The 22,481-nt window shown below is 33.5% G+C and overlaps 1 protein-coding gene, 1 long non-coding RNA gene and 1 other non-coding gene across 4 annotated transcripts; all 3 read left to right on the top strand.

The window, feature by feature from the left end:
* Positions 1–5,276: 5,276 nt before the first annotated feature.
* LOC131655068 (gibberellin-regulated protein 14-like) lies at positions 5,277–11,637 on the top strand. The gene is made up of 5 exons (XM_058924971.1): positions 5,277–5,340; positions 5,986–6,218; positions 6,314–6,347; positions 6,440–6,553; positions 11,570–11,637. Exons 1-5 carry the CDS (start codon positions 5,277–5,279, stop codon positions 11,635–11,637), a joined length of 513 nt encoding a protein of 170 aa, XP_058780954.1.
* Positions 11,638–17,969: 6,332 nt separating this feature from the next.
* LOC131655067 (uncharacterized) lies at positions 17,970–21,400 on the top strand. 2 transcript variants are annotated; one of them, XR_009299647.1, is made up of 6 exons: positions 17,970–18,344; positions 18,442–18,564; positions 19,413–19,504; positions 19,881–19,958; positions 20,147–20,305; positions 20,943–21,400. It is a non-coding gene; the product is annotated as an uncharacterized LOC131655067 (long non-coding RNA). The 2 variants fall into 2 exon arrangements; XR_009299646.1 differs by having other exon boundaries at positions 19,409–19,504; positions 20,943–21,398.
* A 363-nt stretch (positions 21,401–21,763) lies between these two features.
* TRNAR-CCG (transfer RNA arginine (anticodon CCG)) lies at positions 21,764–21,836 on the top strand. The gene has a single exon. It is a non-coding gene; the product is annotated as a tRNA-Arg (tRNA).
* The last annotated feature ends 645 nt before the right edge of the window (positions 21,837–22,481 follow it).

The raw sequence follows: 22,481 nt of genomic DNA, 5'->3' as shown, positions 1-22,481 counted from the left end.
ATTTCTTTAATTTTTTAGAGAAATCAACTAGTATTATGTGTATATTTTATCATATTCTTTGTGTGATATTTATTTTAATTTATATATCATCAAAAAAAAATATTATTCATTTATAAATACTATTTTGACAAAATATATTTTATCGTATTCTTTGTATAATATATATTTATGAATGCAATTTTATGCATATCATTCTTTAGACCTAAGATAAAATTGTAACAGCATTTTTTATGTATCAAATTATAAACTTATTTTGACAATTATAAACTTTTTTATGGTAATGTATGAACGATTAAACACAAAATTATATTTTCCTCTATGTAATGTATGGCTAAATAATTTTTTTGTAAAAAACCGAACCAACCGAAATAAATCAAACTGCATTAGTTAGGTTTGGTTTGGTTTTATTTTTGAAATTCAACCGAACCAAACTGAATCTCTCATTTTTTCTCTCTCGTGGTTCCGATGATTTTTAGCGTCAAAATCGCTTAAACTGCTCCGCGAACACCCTTAGTATCATCCACATATATTTGAACCAAAGAATATGATTTGCTTTGCGCCTAATAAATAAAGTGGCATCGAATTTACCACGATTGAATCCTTGTTTGATTAAAAATCAACATAATCTCTCATACCAAGCTCTATGAGCTTGTTTAAGACCATAAAGGGCTTTTTCAATTTAAAAACATAGTTAGGATTTTTGTGATCCTCAAAACCCAGAGGTTGGGAGACACACACCTCTTCTTTTATATGACCATTAAGAAAAGCAAATTTAACATCCATTTGGTTAAGCTTAAAATCCAGACAGCAAGCGAATTCCAAAAGGAGTCTAATAGCATCTAGACGAGCTACATGATCATAAGTATCACCGTAGTTTATTCCTTCAGCTTGGCTATATCTTTTTGCCACTAATATTGCTTTATTTCTAGTAATTACGCCATCTTCATCCATCTTGTTCTAAATAGCCCTTTAGTGCCAAATGCCAATGACGATTTTATCAATTAGACGTAAAACAAAGTCTCAAACCTTGTTATGTTTAAATTGGATAAGTTCTTCTTGCATAACAAATAACCATCCCTCGTAAAGTAAGACATCAAATATTAATTTAGGTTCAATCTGAGAAATGAAAGCAAAGTACTTACAAAAATTAGTAACTTGTGATCTTGTACTTACACCTCTTTTGATATCTCCCAGAATTTTATCCATTTGATGATCCTTTGTGACTTTACAATCTTAAGGCAGCTAGTTCGAGGCCTCTTGTTTATCATCCTCATGTTAGTTTTCCTCTTTATCTTCCTTAATGTCATTATTCTTTGTTGAAGGATTAGGATCCTCTTTGAATCTCTAGTCGTTGATCAACTTCTCCATTATCACACCTGAAACATCATAACAAACACTTTCCCCGTATTTTGGGGTGAGGACTCATGAAATGCAACATTAATAGATTCTTCTACTGAAGCAGTTCTATGATTATAAACTCTATGAGCCTTACTCATGGATGAGTACCCTAAAAATATCCCTACATCAGACTTAGCATCAAATTTCCCAAGGTTATCCTTTCTATTATTCAGAATGAAATAATTGCAACTGAAAACGCGAATATAAGGAATATTTCATTTTCTACATTTAAGTAACTTGTCGGTATCTTCTCTTGGATAGGTAGAATGACCATCCTATTTAAGACATGTCATGCGGTATTAGTTGCATACACCCAAAAGTACTTAGGTAGGATCATTTCTCTTACCTTGGTTCGTGCCAATTCTTCTAAAACACGATTTTTACGTTCAAGAACACCATTTTGTTTAAATTTCTCAAAAATGAAAAGTTATGAGGAATCCCATTTTTGGTACAAAAGTTTTGAAATAGATGGTTAACAAATTCACCACCATTATTACTATGTAGTGTGATAATTTCCTAACTAAAAACAGTTTGGACATACTTAGCAAAATTAAAAAAAGCTTCAAAATTTGCATCCTTATGATTCAAAAGCTCATGTATGTAAGGTAGACCATGCTTCATCTTCTTCATATTGAGCATACTTAAACTTCTAAAGTTCAAGTGTCAATAACTATGATTCCGCAAACAGTTCTTCCCTTCTAATGGAGTCGAAGCAAGACATTTATGCATCATGAATCCAGATACCACACCCTAGCTATACCATAACCGGGTTAAGTATTGGCCATCAATAGCACCTCATCAAAATCACTTCCTCTTGCATGAGCAAACTGAATTTCTTCCTTTCTGTTTGTCCTCGACTCCTTGGGAAATTTTCAATCTCTTGTATAATGACCAATCTTTGACAATTGTAACACTGTACCTTCTTCATGTCAACTTTCTTTAATGAATTCTAGTTGCCCATGACTTTCTTGATTGCATCAGTGTGATTTTTTGAATTCTTTCTTGAATTCTTATCATTAGCAAGATTTTTTCTTTGCTTCGCCTTTTCCTTTCCAAAATTCTTGGTGAATATTTCTTGCAATTCCTTCTCAGTTGTTTTCTCCCTCTCTAAGTTCACTTGATTTAATCTCGTCTCACGAGCTTTCAGTGAATCTTGAAGTTATTCCAACTTAATCTCAACTAGTCAAAGATTTTAACACTTTATAAATCTTTTGTAAATCATTGATTGATTCACACACGCCCTCATCTAATTCATTAGCAGCACCACACGTGAAAAGAATTCTAAAAATGACTCATCTTCCTTCATTTTTGTCATTTCAAATTGTTTTCTTAAGGCCTCCAACTTTACCCTATTAAGTTTCTCATCACCATCATACAACTTCTTCAGCTTATTCTAAGTTCTTTTAGTTGATTCTTCTTCTACTATCTTCTCAAAGATATTTGGATCCACGCACTGGTGAATCAAGAAGAGAGTTTTCCCATTTTTCTGCATCTGTTCTTTGTGCGCATCTTTCTGGACATCACTTGTGTTCTTTCCGGTTGAACAGGTGGCCAGCAACGGTAGGCTTGATCTTCGGTGATGGTTGAGAGGGGAAATGGGGGTTGTACCTGAAAGGCACTCCGATGCCAAAGTAAGTGAAGGAACAAGGAGGTACAACCAAAAGTATGAGATTTAGATGAGAGAAAATGAATTACCTTGTCCTTTAGAGATAGAGGGCTATTTATAATAGTTTCTTAGGAATGGAGACCGTTAGATTAGGTCTTGACGGGTCTGCCCGGAAGAGCAAGTCGTTGTCGAGCACGGGATACCCGCGTGCTGGTTGGGAGGCAATTTTTCTCGGCAGAGGGGGGTGTCGTTGCCTGAGGGAAGCATGCGTTGGGTCAATGTTTATTGGGCCAAAGTAGTGGATTGGGCCAATTAGGGTAATTGGTCCGGTCTAGAACAACTTGCATTCGCCACCATTGATGAGACTCCTTCTTGCACGATTTCACCAACATCTTGAAACTTGAATATGACCTTCATTTGCGCAATCCACCTCTCATAGTTTTGACCTTTGAAAACCGATAGATTTGTAGGAACTGCGTTGATGTTAGGTTACTGTTTTCCTATATAGATTCTCTGAATCGCAACCTAGGCTCGTTGATACCAATTTTTTTGAACAGGAAGTACTCAGAGAAGGAAGAAGAAGAGAGTGAATAGTTTTTTGTGTAAAAGTGGTGATTGAAAATTCTCTTGTTGTATTCATAAGAGTGCATTACATAAGTATTTACACACAAAACTAACTAATTTGTACACCATGTGATCCTAGTCGAATTCGCTTACTTGTTGAGCTTGTGACTTCACATCGACAACACAACTTCGACTTCACATCTAAACACAACTCGACCTTACGTAGAAGACACAACTTGTCTTCTAGTCGAAAACACAACTAAACTTCTAGCAGAAAAAATAACTAATTAGATAGCTTTAAAATACAAACAACAACAACAATTATTATTATTATTATTATTATTATTATTATTATTATTATTATTATTATTATTATTATTATTATTATTATTATTATTATTATTATTATTATTAACTAAGCTTGAGCTATTCTTAAGCGAAGATTGTGACTATGTGTTACCTATTCTTAAGTTACAAAACTTCTAACTCTTTCTTGCTTTTTGTTAATTATCATTGAACATATAGTTGAATGATAGTAATTATCGATATAATAGCAATAAATAAAATTAAATATGTGACTGGAACCTCATCCATAACATATCTAAAGACATAAGAGCCTGTTTGGTACGCAGGATATGATAGACACATGATAAGATATCAAACAGGATAATGATAGGATATGATACAGACATGATAAGACTTATCCTATCATGTGTTTGATTGACACATGATAACATATATATATATATATATATATATATATATATATATATATATATATATATATATATATATATATATATATATATATATATATATATATATATATATATATATCCTAGTAAAACAACTATATTTTTTAAAATTTATTTTATAAATATTTTAAAATTTATAAATTGGTAAAAAAAATTATAATTAAAAAAATTCATTCAAACTATTGAGTAAATAATTTCAATTTTCTTGAAAAAGATCATGAAGTCTCGTGTGTGTGTGTGTGTGAGGCAAAATTACCCTTGCAAGAAAATATATTTTATTTGATAAAAAATAAAATTAGAATTCATATTTTTAAAATTTTAATAATTATTTTATTTTAAATATTCTAATTTTTTTATTTTATTAAATTATTATTAATATTTTTAATTTAATATCAAATTAATTTTTATTTATATTTTGTCATATATTTAATTTTTTATTTTAAATTATATTTTACGGGGATAAATTAGTAAATCATTTTCTTATCATATCCTGCCGGATTTTAACCCAGCTCATATTCAGGATAACAATTTGAACTAATGAGGCAGTATATGATAAGTTTCAGGATTAACTTATCCTATCTTATTGTGTCAGCAAACACTGGATTGAGATAGGATATGATACAGATAATATTTTGTCTCTTATCCTGCGCACCAAACGGGCCCTAAAATTCTTAAAATCTTGAAATACCTTTTAGAGTTTTTTTTTTTTCTTTATGGATGAGATTGTTTTATTTATACGTATTGTTTGAGTTAGTCAAACTATTGTTACATGAACTTGTATAAGTCCAACCTTAGAGTAAGTCCAACATAGATTTAGGTAAAGGTGGCGCTAACTAAATGGATCTTCACCACCAACATAGATTCATTTACTATAAATAAGTAACTCTATAATTCTTCATAAAATCACAATTCACATACCTTCATTTTCTACGTTTTTGCAAAAGCTTTGAGTAATGGCTATCAATCTAAACATCATAGTGTTGGGTTTAGTTGTGTTTCATCTGGTACAAAGCAAAGTAAATCTAAATAACTTCTTTAATTATTATGCTATGCTATGCAGACCTTCATCATTTTTTTTTTCCTTTTAAATAACTTCTTTCATCTTGCATGCATGCATTTGATTAAATCATTTACGTGATTTTCTACGACTGTATAAAGATATCATTAAGGTCTACATATTCTTTAAATTGTATAAATAATATTCTACTTTTCATGCTCAGATTGGTGTAACTGCAATTGAGGCTCCAACTTTGGCTCCAGCCTCTGCACCGGCACCGGCTCCTACTCTAACTCCGGCTCCAGCTCCAGCTCCGAAATCAGATTCAACCCCAGCTCCCTCTGTAGATCCAGCGGCTCCCGATGTTCCTATAACTCCAGAAACTCCAGAAACGCCGGCAGCTCCAACAACTCCAGAAGCTCCACCAGCAACTCCGGCAGCTCCAGAAGCCCCGACAACTCCCGAAGCTCCTGCAACTCCAGAAACTCCACCAGCTCCGGATACGCCGGTAACTCCAGCTACTCCGGCAACTCCAGAAGCTCCTGCAACTCCTGAAACTCCACAAGCTCCGGATACGCCAGCTACTCCGGCAACTCCAGAAACTCCTGCAACTCCTGAAACACCTTCAACTCCAGCAACTCCATCAACTCCAGCAACTCCATCAACTCCATTAACTCCAGCTCCGACTTCATCTCCATCTCCGGCTCCATCTCCATCTCCAGCTCCGGCTCCAGCTCCAGCAAATCCAACAACTAAGAAAACTCCATCAAGTCCTGCAACTCCAACAACCCCGGCGACTCCATCAAATCCAGCGACTCCGGACACTCCAGCAACTCCTGCAACTCCATCAACTCCAGTGACTCCAACAACTCCTACTCCGGTGACTCCTGATCCAACGGTAAGGCTTTTCACATGTTGTATGTTTTATTTCAAAGAGTTCTACGATAACATATCTTCTCATGTTCATTTCATCTTTGTTTAATTGAATTTCAGGATGGCACCACAGAAGGCAGTCTTAAACCAGAAGGTACATATTCAATACAAGATACATAATTTTACTTGCAAATTGATGTTACAATAATATTCACTAAAATGATGTCTACTTGGTTAAAATTGCAGAATGTGCTCCTAGATGTGAAGATAGATGCGCAAAAACACATCACAAAAAGCCATGTTTGTACTATTGTAAGTACTGTTGTGCCAAATGCCTGTGTGTACCTCCAGGAACTTATGGAAACTGTGAGATATTGGATCGAACTCTAGTATTGTCGAAGGGTAGCTTCTTGGTTCGACAGTTCGACAGAGTTAAGCATGAAGTCGAAGGATTGTTCACATGCTGGTGTCGAAGTGTGCATGCTGTAGTCGAAGATGGGTCTAGCATGCAGATGTCGAAGATGCTAGGGTTGTTAGCATGTTAAATTAGGTTTTAGTGTTTAAACCCTAATTTGTTAAGTTAGCTTGTTTATTAAGTTGGCTTGTGTAATGGGCCTTGCTGAAAAAGCCCATTAGTTAGTATGTTAGGTTTTATTATAAATAGCATACTAGTCTCTCATCATTGCTAAGCTGCAAATCCTAATTTAGGGTGAGAGAGGTTATTTGTTATTCTTGTAAACTTGTAATCTTGTTTTAAGAGAAAGTGAAAGAATAGCAGTTATAACCAATTCTTGTGTTCTTATTCTCTTCCCTAATTCCCTATTATACTTTGTTATTGGTATCGTTTTTCACAACAAATTGGTGCGGTGAGCGTGGAGAAGATGCCTTCAACAAAGTATGAGATTGAAAAGTTCACCGGAGTGAATGATTTCGGTCTGTGGCGCTTGAAGATGAAAGCCCTACTGGTTCAGCAGGGTTGTTTGGAAGCGTTGAAGGGAGAGGCAGCCATGAATGCAGAATTGACGGCAGCGGAGAAGACAAATATGATCGAGAAAGCACACAGCGCAATTTTGTTGAGCCTTGGTGATAAGGTTCTCCGGCAGGTATCAAAGGAGACGACGGCATCAGGGTTATGGGTGAAACTTGAAAGTTTGTATATGACCAAATCGCTGGTAAATCGACTCTACCTGAAGCAAGCTTTGTATTCATTCAAGATGATTGAAGACAAAGTATTGGCTGAGCAGTTGGATATGTTCAACAAGCTGATTCTTGATCTTGAAAATATTGATGTAAAGATCGATGATGAAGATCAAGCGCTGTTACTATTGTGTTCTTTGCCTCGATCACATGCTCACTTCAAAGAAACTCTCTTGTATGGAAGGGAGTCCCTGACGTTTGAAGAAGTTCAATCAGCCTTGTACTCTAAGGACTTGAATGAACGAAAGGAGCATAAACCTTCGACTGTTGGCGAAGGTTTGGCCGTTAAAGGAAAACTCTTACGAAAGGATGGTAAGTTTGACAAGAAGAAAGGCAAAAGCCAGTCGAAGTCTTACAGTGGCGAAGCATCTGGCATTCGATGCTATCATTGCAAGAAGGAGGGTCACACAAGAAAGGTGTGCCCTGAACGCCTGAAAGATCATGGAGGTAAGGATAATGGCAATGCAGCCATTGTTCAAGATGATTTTGAATCATCTGATGTTCTTGTAGTTTCAAGCAGTGACTCGAGAAGAGAGTGGATTATGGATTCAGGGTGCACTTGGCACATGACTCCAAACAAAGACTTGTTCGAGGAATTATGTGATCAAGATGGTGGATCAGTATTGCTGGGAAACAACAAGGCTTGCAAGATTGCAGGTATTGGATCTATTAGATTCAAGCTCCATGATGAGTCAATAAGGTTGTTGACTGAAGTCAGGTTTGTTCCTGATTTGAAGAGAAATCTGCTTTCTCTTGGTGAATTCGACAAGAAAGGATATGTTTTCCAAGGAGAGAAAAGTATCCTAAGAGTCATGAAGGGTTCGAAGGAAGTCTTGAGAGGCGTGAAGAAACAAGGCTTGTATACCCTTGAGGCTGAAGTTGTAAGTGGTTCGACAAATGTTGTATCCACGAAACCTTTGTCGAAGACAGAAATCTGGCACATGAGATTGGGCCATGTCAGTGAAAGGGGTCTGGTCGAATTAGGGAAACAAAATCTGCTTGGTGGAGACAAAGTCGAAAAGCTGAAGTTTTGTGAACCCTGTGTACTTGGAAAATCTTGCAGAGTGAAGTTCAACAAAGGCAAACAAAGAACACATGGATCCCTTGATTACATCCATGCTGATCTTTGGGGGCCTGCAAGGTGTGCATCACATTCAGGAGCAAGGTATTTTCTATCCATAGTAGATGATTATTCCAGAAAATTATGGGTATTCATCCAGAAGACTAAGGATGAAACTTTTGAGAATTTCAAAAGTTGGAAGACTCTGGTTGAAAATCAGACTGGCAGGAAGGTCAAGAGGTTGAGAACCGACAATGGCCTTGAATTTTGCAATGAGGCATTCGACAGTTTTTGTGCTGCCTTTGGTATTGCAAGGCACAGAACTACTGCAGGTACTCCACAGCAAAATGGTTTGGCTGAAAGATTTAATCGAACTATTTTGGAGAGAGTCAGATGCATGTTGACTAGTGCGGGGTTAAAGAAGGTGTTCTGGGCTGAGGCTGTTTCGACAGCAACATATCTGATAAACAGATGTCCTTCGACAGCGTTAGATATGAAGACACCTGAAGAAGTTTGGTCGGGACATCCACCAGATCTCGACAAACTGAGAGTATTTGGCTGTGTAGCCTATGCTCACATTAGGCAAGACAAGGTCGAACCTAGAGCTCTGAAATGCATGTTCATGGGATACCCTGAAGGAGTCAAAGCTTATAGGCTATGGTGCCTAGAGCCAGGTCACAGGAGGTGTATCACCAGTCGAGATGTAGTTTTCAATGAAGCTGAAATGGCTTTTAAGAAAACTGATGATGTTGGTCGAAGTACAGAAACATCTGACGAAGAGCTGGAACAGGTAGAGATTCCTGTTGAGGTGGAGCATGTTGATGCTGAATTGCATATCCCAAATGAAGTCGAAGAAGAAGCAGAAGATGCTGAAGTTGAGGAAACTGACGATGACTACCTATTGTCGAGAGATAGGTCGAGAAGAGTCATCAAGCCACCTCAGAGACTTGGATATGCAGATCTTATAGCTTATGCCTTAATCTCTGCAAGTGAGGTTCTAGACGAAGAACCTAGAGACTATAAGGAAGTTATGAGGAGTCGAAATAAGACTGAATGGCTGAAGGCCATGGATGATGAGATGAAATCTCTTCATGATAATCATACTTGGGAACTGATCAAGAAACCTGTTGGGGCAAGGTTAATCAGCTGTAAATGGATTTTCAAAGTTAAGGAAGGAATTGAAGGAGTGACGTCGAAAAGATACAAGGCAAGGTTAGTTGCAAGGGGTTTCACTCAGAAAGAAGGTGTCGACTTCAATGATGTGTTTTCTCCTGTTGTGAAGCATAGGTCCATTCGAATGTTGCTTGCCATGGTGGCACAGTTCGATCTTGAACTGGAACAGATGGATGTGAAGACTGCGTTCTTGTATGGTGATCTAGATGAAACGATCCTGATGAGGCAACCTGAAGGGTATGTTGAAAAGGGGAAGGAAGATTATGTGTGCAAGTTAAAGAGATCTTTGTATGGTCTGAAACAATCTCCTCGACAGTGGAATAGGAGATTCGACAAGTTCATGGCACGCATAAGTTTCATTAGAAGTCAGTTCGACCACTGCGTTTACTTCAGATTTCGACCTGGTAATTCATTTGTTATTTTGTTGCTTTATGTGGATGATATTCTCATAGCAAGCAACAGTGTCGAAGATGTGATGAGGGTGAAGGCTGAACTCAATAAGGAGTTCGATATGAAGGATCTGGGAGCTGCTTCCAGGATTCTTGGAATTGACATTCGAAGAGATAGAAAGAAGTCGAAGTTATGCCTATCTCAAGAGGCATATCTACGGAAGATTCTTGAAAAGTTTGGTATGTCGAATTCGAAGCCAGTTGTGACTCCAACAAACCCTCAATTCAAGCTGAGTATTGATCAGTGTCCCAGTACTGATGTCGAAAGAGCCTATATGAATAGCATCCCATATGCTAATATAGTCGGTTCTTTGATGTATGCTATGGTCTGTACTAGACCCGACATAGCATACGCAGTAAGTCTTGTAAGCAGGTACATGGCGAATCCTGGAAAGGCTCACTGGCAAGCATTGAAGTGGATTCTAAGGTACATAAATGGATCTCTAAACAGAGTCTTAATTTATGGTGGAGCCTTGGGTGAAGATAGTAAAGCAGTAATAGAAGGATATGTCGACTCTGATTATGCAGGTTGTATGGATTCCAGAAAATCTATTTCTGGATATGTTTTCACTATGTTTGGCACTGCAATTAGTTGGAAAGCAACACTTCAGAAGGTTGTTGCTCTATCAACCACTGAAGCGGAGTATATTGCCCTAACTGAAGCTGTGAAAGAAACATTGTGGCTTGAAGGTTTGCGAAGGAGCTGAAACTTCAAGGTCGAGGTATCACTGTTAAATGTGATAGTCAAAGTGCAATACACCTGTCGAAGAATTCAGCCTATCATGAGCGAACTAAGCACATTGATGTGAGGCTGCATTTCGTCAGAGGAGTAATCGAGCGTGGAGAAGTCCAAGTGCTGAAGGTTTCGACTGAAGACAATGCTGCTGATATGATCACCAAGACATTGCCGAGTTGCAAGTTTTTCCACTGTATGCAGCTGATAAAGCTGCATGAAGAAAGCTAGTTTGTTCCTTGACGTTGTAGAGTTAGGTCCAAGGTGGAGATTTGTGAGATATTGGATCGAACTCTAGTATTGTCGAAGGGTAGCTTCTTGGTTCGACAGTTCGACAGAGTTAAGCATGAAGTCGAAGGATTGTTCACATGCTGGTGTCGAAGTGTGCATGCTGTAGTCGAAGATGGGTCTAGCATGCAGATGTCGAAGATGCTAGGGTTGTTAGCATGTTAAATTAGGTTTTAGTGTTTAAACCCTAATTTGTTAAGTTAGCTTGTTTATTAAGTTGGCTTGTGTAATGGGCCTTGCTGAAAAAGCCCATTAGTTAGTATGTTAGGTTTTATTATAAATAGCATACTAGTCTCTCATCATTGCTAAGCTGCAAATCCTAATTTAGGGTGAGAGAGGTTATTTGTTATTCTTGTAAACTTGTAATCTTGTTTTAAGAGAAAGTGAAAGAATAGCAGTTATAACCAATTCTTGTGTTCTTATTCTCTTCCCTAATTCCCTATTATACTTTGTTATTGGTATCGTTTTTCACAACAGAAACAAAGAAGTATGTCCATGCTATAATGACTGGAAGAATAGAGATGGAGGACCCAAATGTCCTTGAGCATTGTTTCTACTAAACTGCTCTCTCATCATGTACTATACCATCAAATTTGTCCCATGTTTCATTTAATTAGGTTTAGGTTTATTCTTCTTCAAGGAATAAAAGAAAATTTTATATCTACTTGTGTTGATACTTTAAAAAAAAAAATACTAGTAGTTTAAAGTTTGATGAAAATGTATAAGCCATATAAACTAAAATTGAAAAATGGTTATAAAAAGATACTCCTATAGCACGTGTTAACAAATTTGATTAATTTATAAAATATATTCGGATTTTAATTATTCACTGACATTCTTTTATTGTGAATAATTTACAATATAGTAAGATTTGATGTTTTTATATCCATAATTATTATAAACATAAGCTTTTTAAGTGTGTTAAAACAAAATAAAAATACATTATATAACTATTACATTTGAAAATAATTGATCATTTTTAATGGCAAATATACAATTATATAAGGAGGAAAACAAGAGAACAAATAATACAAAGTAAGAAAACAAGAGAACAATACCTACTAAAAAATAGGTGAACACCCCTTATCTTGAATCTAGTTTGGTACCGGTATCATCAACCAATTAATTATTATAAAGGGACAATTTTTCTACTCATCACAAAAAATTGGGTAGTGTATCTTCAACCAATCACATGATACTATTTAATTTTAATATATTTAATTATTTATTAAATAATACAATTGTTTGTTGTTTTCAATATATTTTATATTGAAGGTAACCTTACCCAATTTTTTGAGTTGGATAGACAAGAATTCGCCTGTTATAATTCATTGTCACGTCACTTTTTATTTTATTTTATTTGAAAATAAATTAAAATTTTGATACAATTTACACTAAAGATACCAATATCCAGCTTAAACTCTTGAGTACCAAAAAATTTACCAAAAAAAATATACCAACTAACATGAGCAAGAAGATATGGCAACAACAATCTTGTATATCAAGTGTGAGAATGAATCTCACATTGCATAGAAAATTGGATGTTGAATATTTTATAAGTAAGAAGATCCATAGACCCAATATCTTAAAATTTTGAGTTATTATATAGTGTCAAACTCATTTAAAGTGAGTGTTAAAAGTTCAATATAATGATTCTCGAACTCCCTCATAATCCAACAAACACCAACAAAAAACCAAACACAAGACAACACCAAAGCCACTGGGAAACAACACCGGCAACCACAACAAAGAACATAAGACAAAATAAACACGTAGAAAAATATCAAAACTGAAGGAAGGATGAACAAGGTCACATTTTTTTTCAAAGGGGCAAGAACAACCCACAAAAGTACAAAGAATTGTAATATAAGTTATGATAAGATTTACTAAGTTGATAACAATAAAAAAAAGAGAGAAAAACTCCTAATACATATGATAAATCATCCAAAAAAATAAACAAAAAAGAGAAGAATAACCCAACAATAAAGCCTCATCCTCAACTAGGGAATACGTGCTAGATTTCCAACCACAAGAACCACCATTAACATAACAAATTCCTCCGGGAGAACACCAAGAATACTCCACTATAGAAATAAGGTAAAAAAAATGATAAAGCCACTGTTGGTTTAGACATAGGATATGGTTCTTAAGTCAAGTAGAGAAAACACAAGAGATGACCATAGACCTACTAAAATAACATTTCAAAGCATCAAAATAATCTTTTATTTCACATCCTTCACACTAGTCGATGAATAAAATTAATAATATCATTATGAGAATTATAAATAAATTAGATAACCAAATTCTAAATCATAGCAAATTTATCCTTAACCTTTTTTGTTTTGCAAGTAGAAATTAGGATACCAATAAAGTTTCCTCCTTGTCTCAATATTCTTGGGCAAATAGTATTTGGAGTATAGACACCCCCTAGAAAGTCCCTTTTGGTCTGGAGAATTCTACATGGCCATATTTCAACGGATAACTTGGTGATGTCTAAAGGAATTTCGTTAGCTTCAAAATGCTATCTTTGCAACTCTGATACTGAATCTAGTGACCATATTTTTGTTAATTGTAATCATGCAAAGGGTCTTTGGAGGTGGCTAAAGAGTAAAGTCAACATTTCTTTGCAAGTTTCGACTGTTGATGATTGGTTTAAGCAGTGCAAAGTTGGCATATCTGATCAGGCTACTCTAGTTCTTATAGTTGCATCAACTTTTCTGTTGAATCAAATTTGGACTGCTAGAAATAATAACAAGTACAACAACAAAATAATGTTTATTAAGGATTCTATAAACATGATTAGTACTCACGTAAAAATTTTAGGGGACAATATAATCAACAATTATTTTATCTCAGTCATTGACTTCACTACCATTAAGGCTTTTGGTGTAAATATTCGACCACCTAAATCTCCCAACTCGGGGTGACAAAATGCAACTGCGACGGTGCTTTCGATGCAATATTGATACTTCAAGCGCTGGTGGAATTTTTAGGAATTACAAGGGTAATTTCATTTTGGATTTTGCAGAGAAGATTACCCCTATATCATTTTTTTTGCAGAGGATTCAACAGTCATAAAGTGTTTGGAAATTGTGATTCAATATGGTTGCAATAAACTTTGGATTGAAATTGATTATTTAATGGTCGTCAAAGTTTCTTCCAACCCTCTTTTGGTCCCTTGGAGACTAAGAAACAATTGGAAAAACTGCTTAGATAAATTTAGCAACAATAACATCATTATAACCATATTTATAAAGAATGGAATTCTTGTGCTGACTCTCTTACAAATATAGCTCTTAGCATGAATTCCTCAATTTTTTTTTATTGCATCCTATTGGGATTAGGTATAATTTTGTAAAGAATAGGTTAGACATAATTTTATTTAGATTTTCCTCTTTAGAATTAATAAGGATAATCAATTTTTTTTATTTCTTTATAGATTTTTTTATGTTGTATCATTTAATTTAACTTTAATATATTCAAAATTTAGTAAATTTGTCATTATTTTAATTAAAAAAATTATTTATTATTTTAATTTTAAGTAAATTTAGTAAATTATTTATTATTTTAATTAAAAAAGTTAAAATTAAATAGAGAATAAATTAATAAATTTAGTTATTAAGTTTTAATTTTTTTAATTTATTCCAATCTAAATCAATATTTATAAGAATCCATAAAAAAATTCAATAGTTCAATTTTATTTATGCTATTATATTTGTTGGAATTAAACCCAACACTTTGAATAATTCCTAATCAATCTTGATGAACAAGAATCAACCACACCGATCGAGATCTCTTATTCTTCACTCTTCACTGAAGTGAATCAACGAACATTGGTTGCAAGATGATTTTCACTACACAATGACAATGGAGAAGAAAAGAAAATTTGAGAAGAAGAGTGAATTAAGGAATTTGAATAAAATAACAGGAGGAAGAAGAATTTCTGCAAAGTTTCCCAAATTCATATTCTCTTTTGCTACCTGTTCTCGAAGATAATAGAACCTTATTTTGATGTGCTTGCTTCGACAGTGTGCTATTAAATTCTTCTCCAGATTAATAGTAGACATGTTGTCGATTTTCATGGTAATTGCTCCATGATTCATTCCTGTAATCTCTTTGACCAGATTCACCATCCATGTTGCTTGACATGCACAAAGAAAAGCAGATATGTACTCTGTTTCACATGATGATAGTGCCACTACTAGTTCTTTTCTCGAAATAACTTTTCCAGGATTTCCCAAGCTTCTTTCGTTGATTCAACATCACTCAGCTTCCCGAAAATTATCAGGATCAACACATTGATGAGTTATAAAGAGTGCTTTATAATTCTTCTTCTTCTTCTTCAATTTTGTGTTTAGTCTTTTCTTCATTCATTGCATTTTCTACAAGCGGTGTTACTCCTTCTTTCACAAGATCCCAAAGATCTTGATAAAAGAAAACTACCTTTATCTGCTTGCACCAATTCTCATAATTTTGACCCTTCAGTATTGGGAGACTCGTCGGGAAATTCCCATTCGGATGATTCATTACCATCATGATTTTATTGTCACGAATCTCTCAACCAGTGCTCTAGATACCAGATGTTGAAATTAAACCCAAAACTTTGAATAATTCCTAATCAATCTTGATGAACAAGATTCAACCACACCGATCGAAATCTCGTGTTCTTCATTCTTCACTCAAGTGAATCTACCAACCTTGATTGCAAGATAATTATCGCTACATAATGACAACGGAGAAGAAAAGAAAATTTGAGAAGAAAGGTGAATTAAAGTTTGAAAAAAATAAGAGGCGGAAGAAGAATATTTTCTGCAGAGTTTCTCTATGCTTCCAAACTATAATTTTATTCACTTTGCAACTGCAAATTCTCAACTGTTACAATATAGAGGTTACTCCCTCTATTTATAGTTTTTAGGTTGCTTTTTCCCTAAGCCAAAGTCCAAAACTACAAAAGCCCAAAATACCTATTTTGGTTTAAGTCGAAATTACGTGTTAAACAACCTTCTTCGACACTTCGACATCTATTACAACTCGACACACATTAGTTTATTTCGACACACTCTTGTTCCTGTCGAGCAACATGCTGCTTCAACATAAAGGATTACAATCTCAATAATATCAACTATAAGTATTTTATTAAAGATATATGTTAGTATATATTTTGTACTTAAAAAAATAATTTTACAAGTGTGCAAGTATTATGGTATGTATTGAGCAAATGCAATCAAACTTTTAGAATAAAATATTAAATTTTTAATGGTCTCCTAAATGTATGAATATTATTAAAAGACAAATTTGGAAATATTTATATTTCTCTATCAACGTAAATTGACACATAATAATTTGGCATAGTGGTTTTGAGGTCGGTAAAAATCATGTTATAATATTTTCCTTAATTAAACTGTATTGTTTTTTCTAAAAAAACTAATATTTTATTTAAAATTATGTATAATTAATTCAAATAAGATATCTTCAATAAGACCGGTATAAATTTAGCCACTCACTCTATAACATTTAATACGATAAATTCTTACTAATTTCTATATTGACTACTGTGTAATATATTAATAAAAAAAAAAGTCATTTTAATTTGTGTTTTAAAAGTATATGTTAAAAAATTTAAAAATAATTCTTTAAAAGACTTGATTTTTAATTTTTTTTTTTAAAATTTTTGAATATATAATCCCTAAGGTAATAATTTCACTCTTATTTTTGTTACAAATTATATATATATATATATATATATATATATATCACTACTAGAAATACACAGTTTACCTGCGGAATTTTCTACGGAAAAATTTCCGCAGATATACCTGCGGATTTTCCTGCGATTTTACAAATTAAGATAAATTTTTCTACGGATCAGGAATTTGCAGAAAATTCCGCAGGAAAACCTGCGGATTTACCTGCGACTTATTAAAATAAGATAACTTTTCTACGGATCAGGATTTTGCAGAAAATTCCGCAGGAATACCTGCGGATTTTGCTGCCGATAATATATTTCAAATAAAAAATCAAACTATTTTATAAATTCCGCAGGTAATTTCGTAGGAAACTTTCTGCGGATTTTTCTGCGGATTTTGTTTTGTATTATATTTTAATATTTTTTTAATTTAAAAAATAATGTAAATTTTTTTTTATAAATAAAATATATTTCTTGCAAATCGTATATATTTAGATATTCTTTAAAATTGTATATATTTTAAATTTTTTCCTAAAGCCTATTTAAAAAAGTTAATAAAATTTTATTGGTTAATTATTTAATATTATTATATTAATTAATTTTTTAATGTGAATTGTGTTATTTTTAAATTTTAACTTTAGTTTGTTAAACTTTATTTTTAATAAAATAAAAGGCATGAGACTTTTGGTTCTCTTGTTAACAATTATAAAGTTTTAATTTTAGAAATCCTTCTTCAATGATAATGATAATGTGTTACATGAATTTATATTTGATCTCTTGTTAAAATATTATTATGTAATTTTAAATTTATAAATTAATTTTACTATTTTATTGAAGCATGGAAAAAATATATGGATGTATTATTATCAATTAAAGTTAAGAGAATACTCTTTTATTATTCTATTCAAATTTAGATTTCCTATTAAAATAAATTTTTATAAATAAAAAGTTAATAAATAATTAAAATATTTTGAAATTTATAATTTCTGTTTTAGTATTTTTTGGATGTGTTTGAAATTAAATCATTGATAATGATAATTTAATATACTATATTATTTTGAAGAAGAATAAATAGTTATTCATTTGTTTTGTATTTTTAAATTTGTAAATGTGTTTGATAGAAAATTTGGGCTTAAATTTAACCCGGTCCATTTTTCCCTTTTTCCATTTTTCTTTTTCGTTTTTCCATTCTGCAGAAACGTGAACACACTCTACTCTATTCCTTCTCCTTGAAAACCCTAGCGCCGCCGAATCTCCTTCTTCCTCTCCCTCCGACCACCGCACCTCTAATCGAAGAAAGGAGCTTATTTTCGTGTTCATCATCACGTGACCTTCAACTTGAACCGTTGATTTTTTTTGACAGTCACTTCCGGCCACCCTTTCACTGCCTCCCACCGCCGCGACTCTAGGCAAAGAACGGGGACTTTTTCTGCTCCATTTAGCACATCCTTTAGGATAAACATATGGCTGCCCTCAACATTTCAAAATTTGAGGGTTTTATTGTATCTGATCAACGGCTTCAAAGCCAGTTTACACAGGTTGAACTTCGTAGCCTCAAATCAAAAGTAAGATCAAATTCTTGTTTCCTTATTCAGTGGATATTTTGATCCAATTTCATTACTAAGTTTGATGTTTTGCATGTTTCTCTTTGTGGTGGTGTAGTTTGTGTCTTTCAAAAATCAGAATGGGAAGGTTACATTTGGAGATTTATCATCTTTGATGATTAAACTAAAGGCGTTTGTAGATATGTATAATGAAGATTAGGCGTTTGAAGACTTTTTGAAGGTATGTAATTTTATGGTTCTCTCCTTTGTTTTTGATATCAATAGAAACATGTTTTGTTTGAGTAGAAAACCATATTATAAAGTAATCAGATAAGTAGGTGTTCATAAGAACACGAGAGATTGATCACGGATTTCGACAATGCTTAGGGTTTGTTGAGTATTAGTTTCTGTTCGGGTTTATTAGACCCCGTTTAGCTCTAAGTCCATTGCTCTGTATGTGTTACTCATGCTTGTGTTGTAGCCTATATATGGTTAATATATGGATCACTTTTACACAACATTAGTTATATCAAAGATAGTACTTATTCACCTTTCCATCTCTCAAAATTCATGCCCCTAGCCATTTTAGCAATAGTGTAAGTGTTTCCATTGTGTCAATTACATAGAAACTAATTCTTTATGGTCAAACTACATCATAGAACCAAATACAATGTAAAGCATGGTTCAAGTAACACTATGCGTTGGAAATAATTGTGTTTGCACTATTTGATTGTCAATATTTCTATCCAAAGTTTCAACCATTAGATTAATCGAAAGACTATGATTTATACTGTTTACATACTTAGAACTTAAAAGTTTCAAGTCCTAGTTCAGTGACAGAACAAAAGTATTCAAATAGTACTAAAGACAAAGTATTTTATACTTGGATCAAAAAGGTCATTTTGGGATTTGTGTGAAGTGGGTATATATATATATGTATATACATAAATATATAAAGGGTAGGTAAGTTAATTTGTTTTTATATGCGTCACATAAAGCCTAGATAAGTTAGATTACCAACTATGGTACTTTTCAATCAAGTAGATGCGTCACAAAAGTAATACTTCTGTTTTTGATTTGTGAAGCTAGAGAGGCAGCTTGGTAGCTTCAATCAAGTTGCTGTTCTGATGCATAATGACTGCCTTTAACTTTTCCAGGAGATACTTGGATTTGCATTTGAGGTATACATACTAACATACCTGAATAACTAAGCATGAATGACTTCACAATATTTGAATAATTTTTTTTTTGGTGAACAAAATCATTTTTTTCTTCTAATTGATGTCTTTGTTAGTATGGATTATTCAATGTTATATCGGCCAAATCTCAATTTTATCTTTTAGTCTATCAAATGGAAACTAGTTTTTTTTCCTTAACTCACTCATTTTGATGCTATATTACCTCAGTATCTTTTAGTCTATCAGCTTGTTATTTATAACTTGAAGGAGGTACTGCCTTTGTTAAAATGCATGCAGCATCTGTGTAGGATATCACTTAGTTTTGGTTAACACTTGCCTTTCTGATCTGCTAATTCCCATATTCGGCTATGTTTTTTAGGCTATAGATAGTGCTGATGGATTTCAGAATACTCATCAAAAGCAACAATATGAGTCGGCTAAATTCAGCATTGATCAGGTTATTTTTTTAATATAGTGTGTGCACATTGTCATATGCGGCCCCATAGTTGCTTTAGCTCTTACTTCCTATGTTTCTTTTTTCTGCATGCAAGCTACAGTGTGGGGCATTTGTTACAATAGGTTACAAGTATTAAATGAGACCTTTTTTATTCTAACAAATGACATAAACTGAGTTTCCTTGATCAGGTTGTTTTCATTCTGCAAAAAGTGCATATCATATGGGAACCATTTTTGCTTCCTTCAACTTACAGGAAAAGCATGTGTACAGTATTAGAATCAGTTTTCTCTAGAATTTCAAGAGATATACTTCTCCTAGATGACATAGCTGCAAATTAGACTTTACAGGTATGTCTTTACAATAAGTTAGCTAATTAATGCTTGTAGTTGTACCATTTTAAGTTAGTCTAATACATATCTTGGTTGGTGCATTTGTATTAGACTTCTAATATAGGTTGGTGATGAATTTAAATTCAGTTAGTTATGATGTTAGAAAGCAGTAAGCAGAAAAGTGAAACTGTTAGTTTTGGTTCATATGATTGAGTTAAGGTGCTTAAATTGGAATTAGAATTAGGTATGAGATTCGAATTCATGCACATATTGCAATGTATGTCTAGAATATATATTATATAATTGCATGTGATATAAAATAATGTTGAAAAGTAATACTATATTGAAAAAGTTGCAATTTTTACCAATCTTATTAAACCTGCAATTTATACAACAGAAACTAATTCAAAAACACAGAAAATGAAGTAGATTATATATGTAAATAACTATGAAGATTAAGAAATATATACCTGCTAATTGACTCAGATTTTTGTTCATATGATTGAGTTAGTTTTGGTTCAAAGAGGTGGCATGGTTGTTAGTGAATATGGTTGAAGTGTTAATTTGATTGAATTTCAAATCTGCACACAAGTCTTTTGGAAAATATCACTTTTATTGAATTTAATTCCTTACTATTTTTTCAATTTTCTTTTAGGATAAATTTGAACAGAAAAAGTTGGAGATTTCTTCTCAGAAGCCAACTATTCCAGGAGAGGACGAAGCTGATAGTCAACCAACTAATGAAATGCCACCTGATTTGGATATATGGGTAATAGGGTATTTGGTCTTGGAACCGCATGGCCGAAGCGAATAATAAAATTTCATTTTTAATGAATCATTTAGGATTTGTTGGGTCTTCTTCTCATCCACCACAACCCACTAATGAAAGTGAGCACACAAATGAAGATGGCGTCGATGAAACAGATGAAGAAGATTTGATTTGTACTTTTTTTTCATTTTGACTTAGTTTTTGGATTGTATTATCTTTTTAACTTGGTTGACAAATGATTAGTAATAACTTGATTTTTATTAATGACTATGTAAGTACTTCTTACCAATTATGTTCTATGAGATTTAAATTGAAAATTATAATTTTATTTTATATTATAGTTAGTTAAATATATATAATGGTTCAAAAGTTTATTAAAATAAAAAAATTATTTAATTTGAGAAAGAAATTTCCTGCGGATTTACCTGCGGATATACATTTCCTGCAGATTTACCTGCGGAATTCGCTGCGGATTTACCTGCGGATTTATCTGCGAATTGTTTCCTGCGGATTTAGCTGCGGAAATACCTGCGGAGTTACTTGCGAAAGATATTACCCACGAAGGTTTTAGCTGGGGACGTAGAACCGCAGGAAAATCCGCAGGAAACACGTTTCCTGCGGAAATTTAGCAAAAATCCGCAGGTAATTCCGCAGGAAATACGTGTATTTCTAGTAGTGTATATATATATATATATATATATATATATGGTCGCGTGGCCTAATGGATAAGGCGCTCGCCTCCGGAGCGGGAGATTGTGGGTTCGAGTCCCACCGTGATCGAAGTGTATAGTTTTTGTGTAAATTGTAGAAAGTGTTATACAAGGTATAGAGATTGTGGGTTCGAGTCCCACCGTGATCGAAGTGTATAGTTTTTGTGTAAATTGTAAAAAGTGTTTACAAGGTATGGAGATTGCGTGTTATACAAGGTATGTTGATATACAGTTGGCATACCCCCGCCACTCAATTATATTGAACTATCTTGATATTGTTATTATCTTGCAAGGTGTCCCTATTCTTAATTTTAGAACGGATGAAAAGCTCATTTGAAAGCACACCAATGATAGGAGAGACGCTTATTTCTGTCAAAAACTTTCTCTCAATGAGGTTTAATGGGCTAAGTTGATATGGAGTTCTTCCATCAACCTTCTAAATATCTTTTTATTTGGAGACTTTTTCACAAAAAGGTTCTCACATATGAGAATTTCTGTGTTAGAGGTTGCAATATTGTTTCTCAATGTAACTTGTGTGGCAAGGCTATATAGACTAGTCAACAACTTTTTTTTTTTGGAATGCGACTTTGCAAAATAACTTTGGACCCGACTTGCTTTCATTCTTAACATTGTTACTGACACTTTTATTTATTTTGTCCTTGGTATTTATAGAAGATTTTGGTCATCATAATGTAATATTGTTATTATTGCTCCT

This window comes from Vicia villosa, linkage group LG3, assembly GCF_029867415.1.
Source record: "Vicia villosa cultivar HV-30 ecotype Madison, WI linkage group LG3, Vvil1.0, whole genome shotgun sequence".
In the NCBI taxonomy this organism is placed as follows: domain Eukaryota; kingdom Viridiplantae; phylum Streptophyta; class Magnoliopsida; order Fabales; family Fabaceae; genus Vicia; species Vicia villosa.
The sequence above is the reverse complement of the archived record's forward strand: the minus strand, read 5'-3'. Positions and strand labels throughout refer to the sequence as shown.

What these genes read in the sequence shown, in the direction of transcription:
- LOC131655068 (XM_058924971.1), top strand. Translation starts at nt 5,277, where the DNA reads ATGGCTATCAATCTAAACATCATAGTGTTGGGTTTAGTTGTGTTTCAT. An exon ending in TCATCTGGTACAAAGCAAAG is followed by an intron (nt 5,341 to 5,985) that starts TAAATCTAAATA and finishes CAACTCCATCAA; the next exon opens with CTCCATTAACTCCAGCTCCG. An exon ending in TGTACCTCCAGGAACTTATG is followed by an intron (nt 6,554 to 11,569) that starts GAAACTGTGAGA and finishes TTTTTCACAACA; the next exon opens with GAAACAAAGAAGTATGTCCA.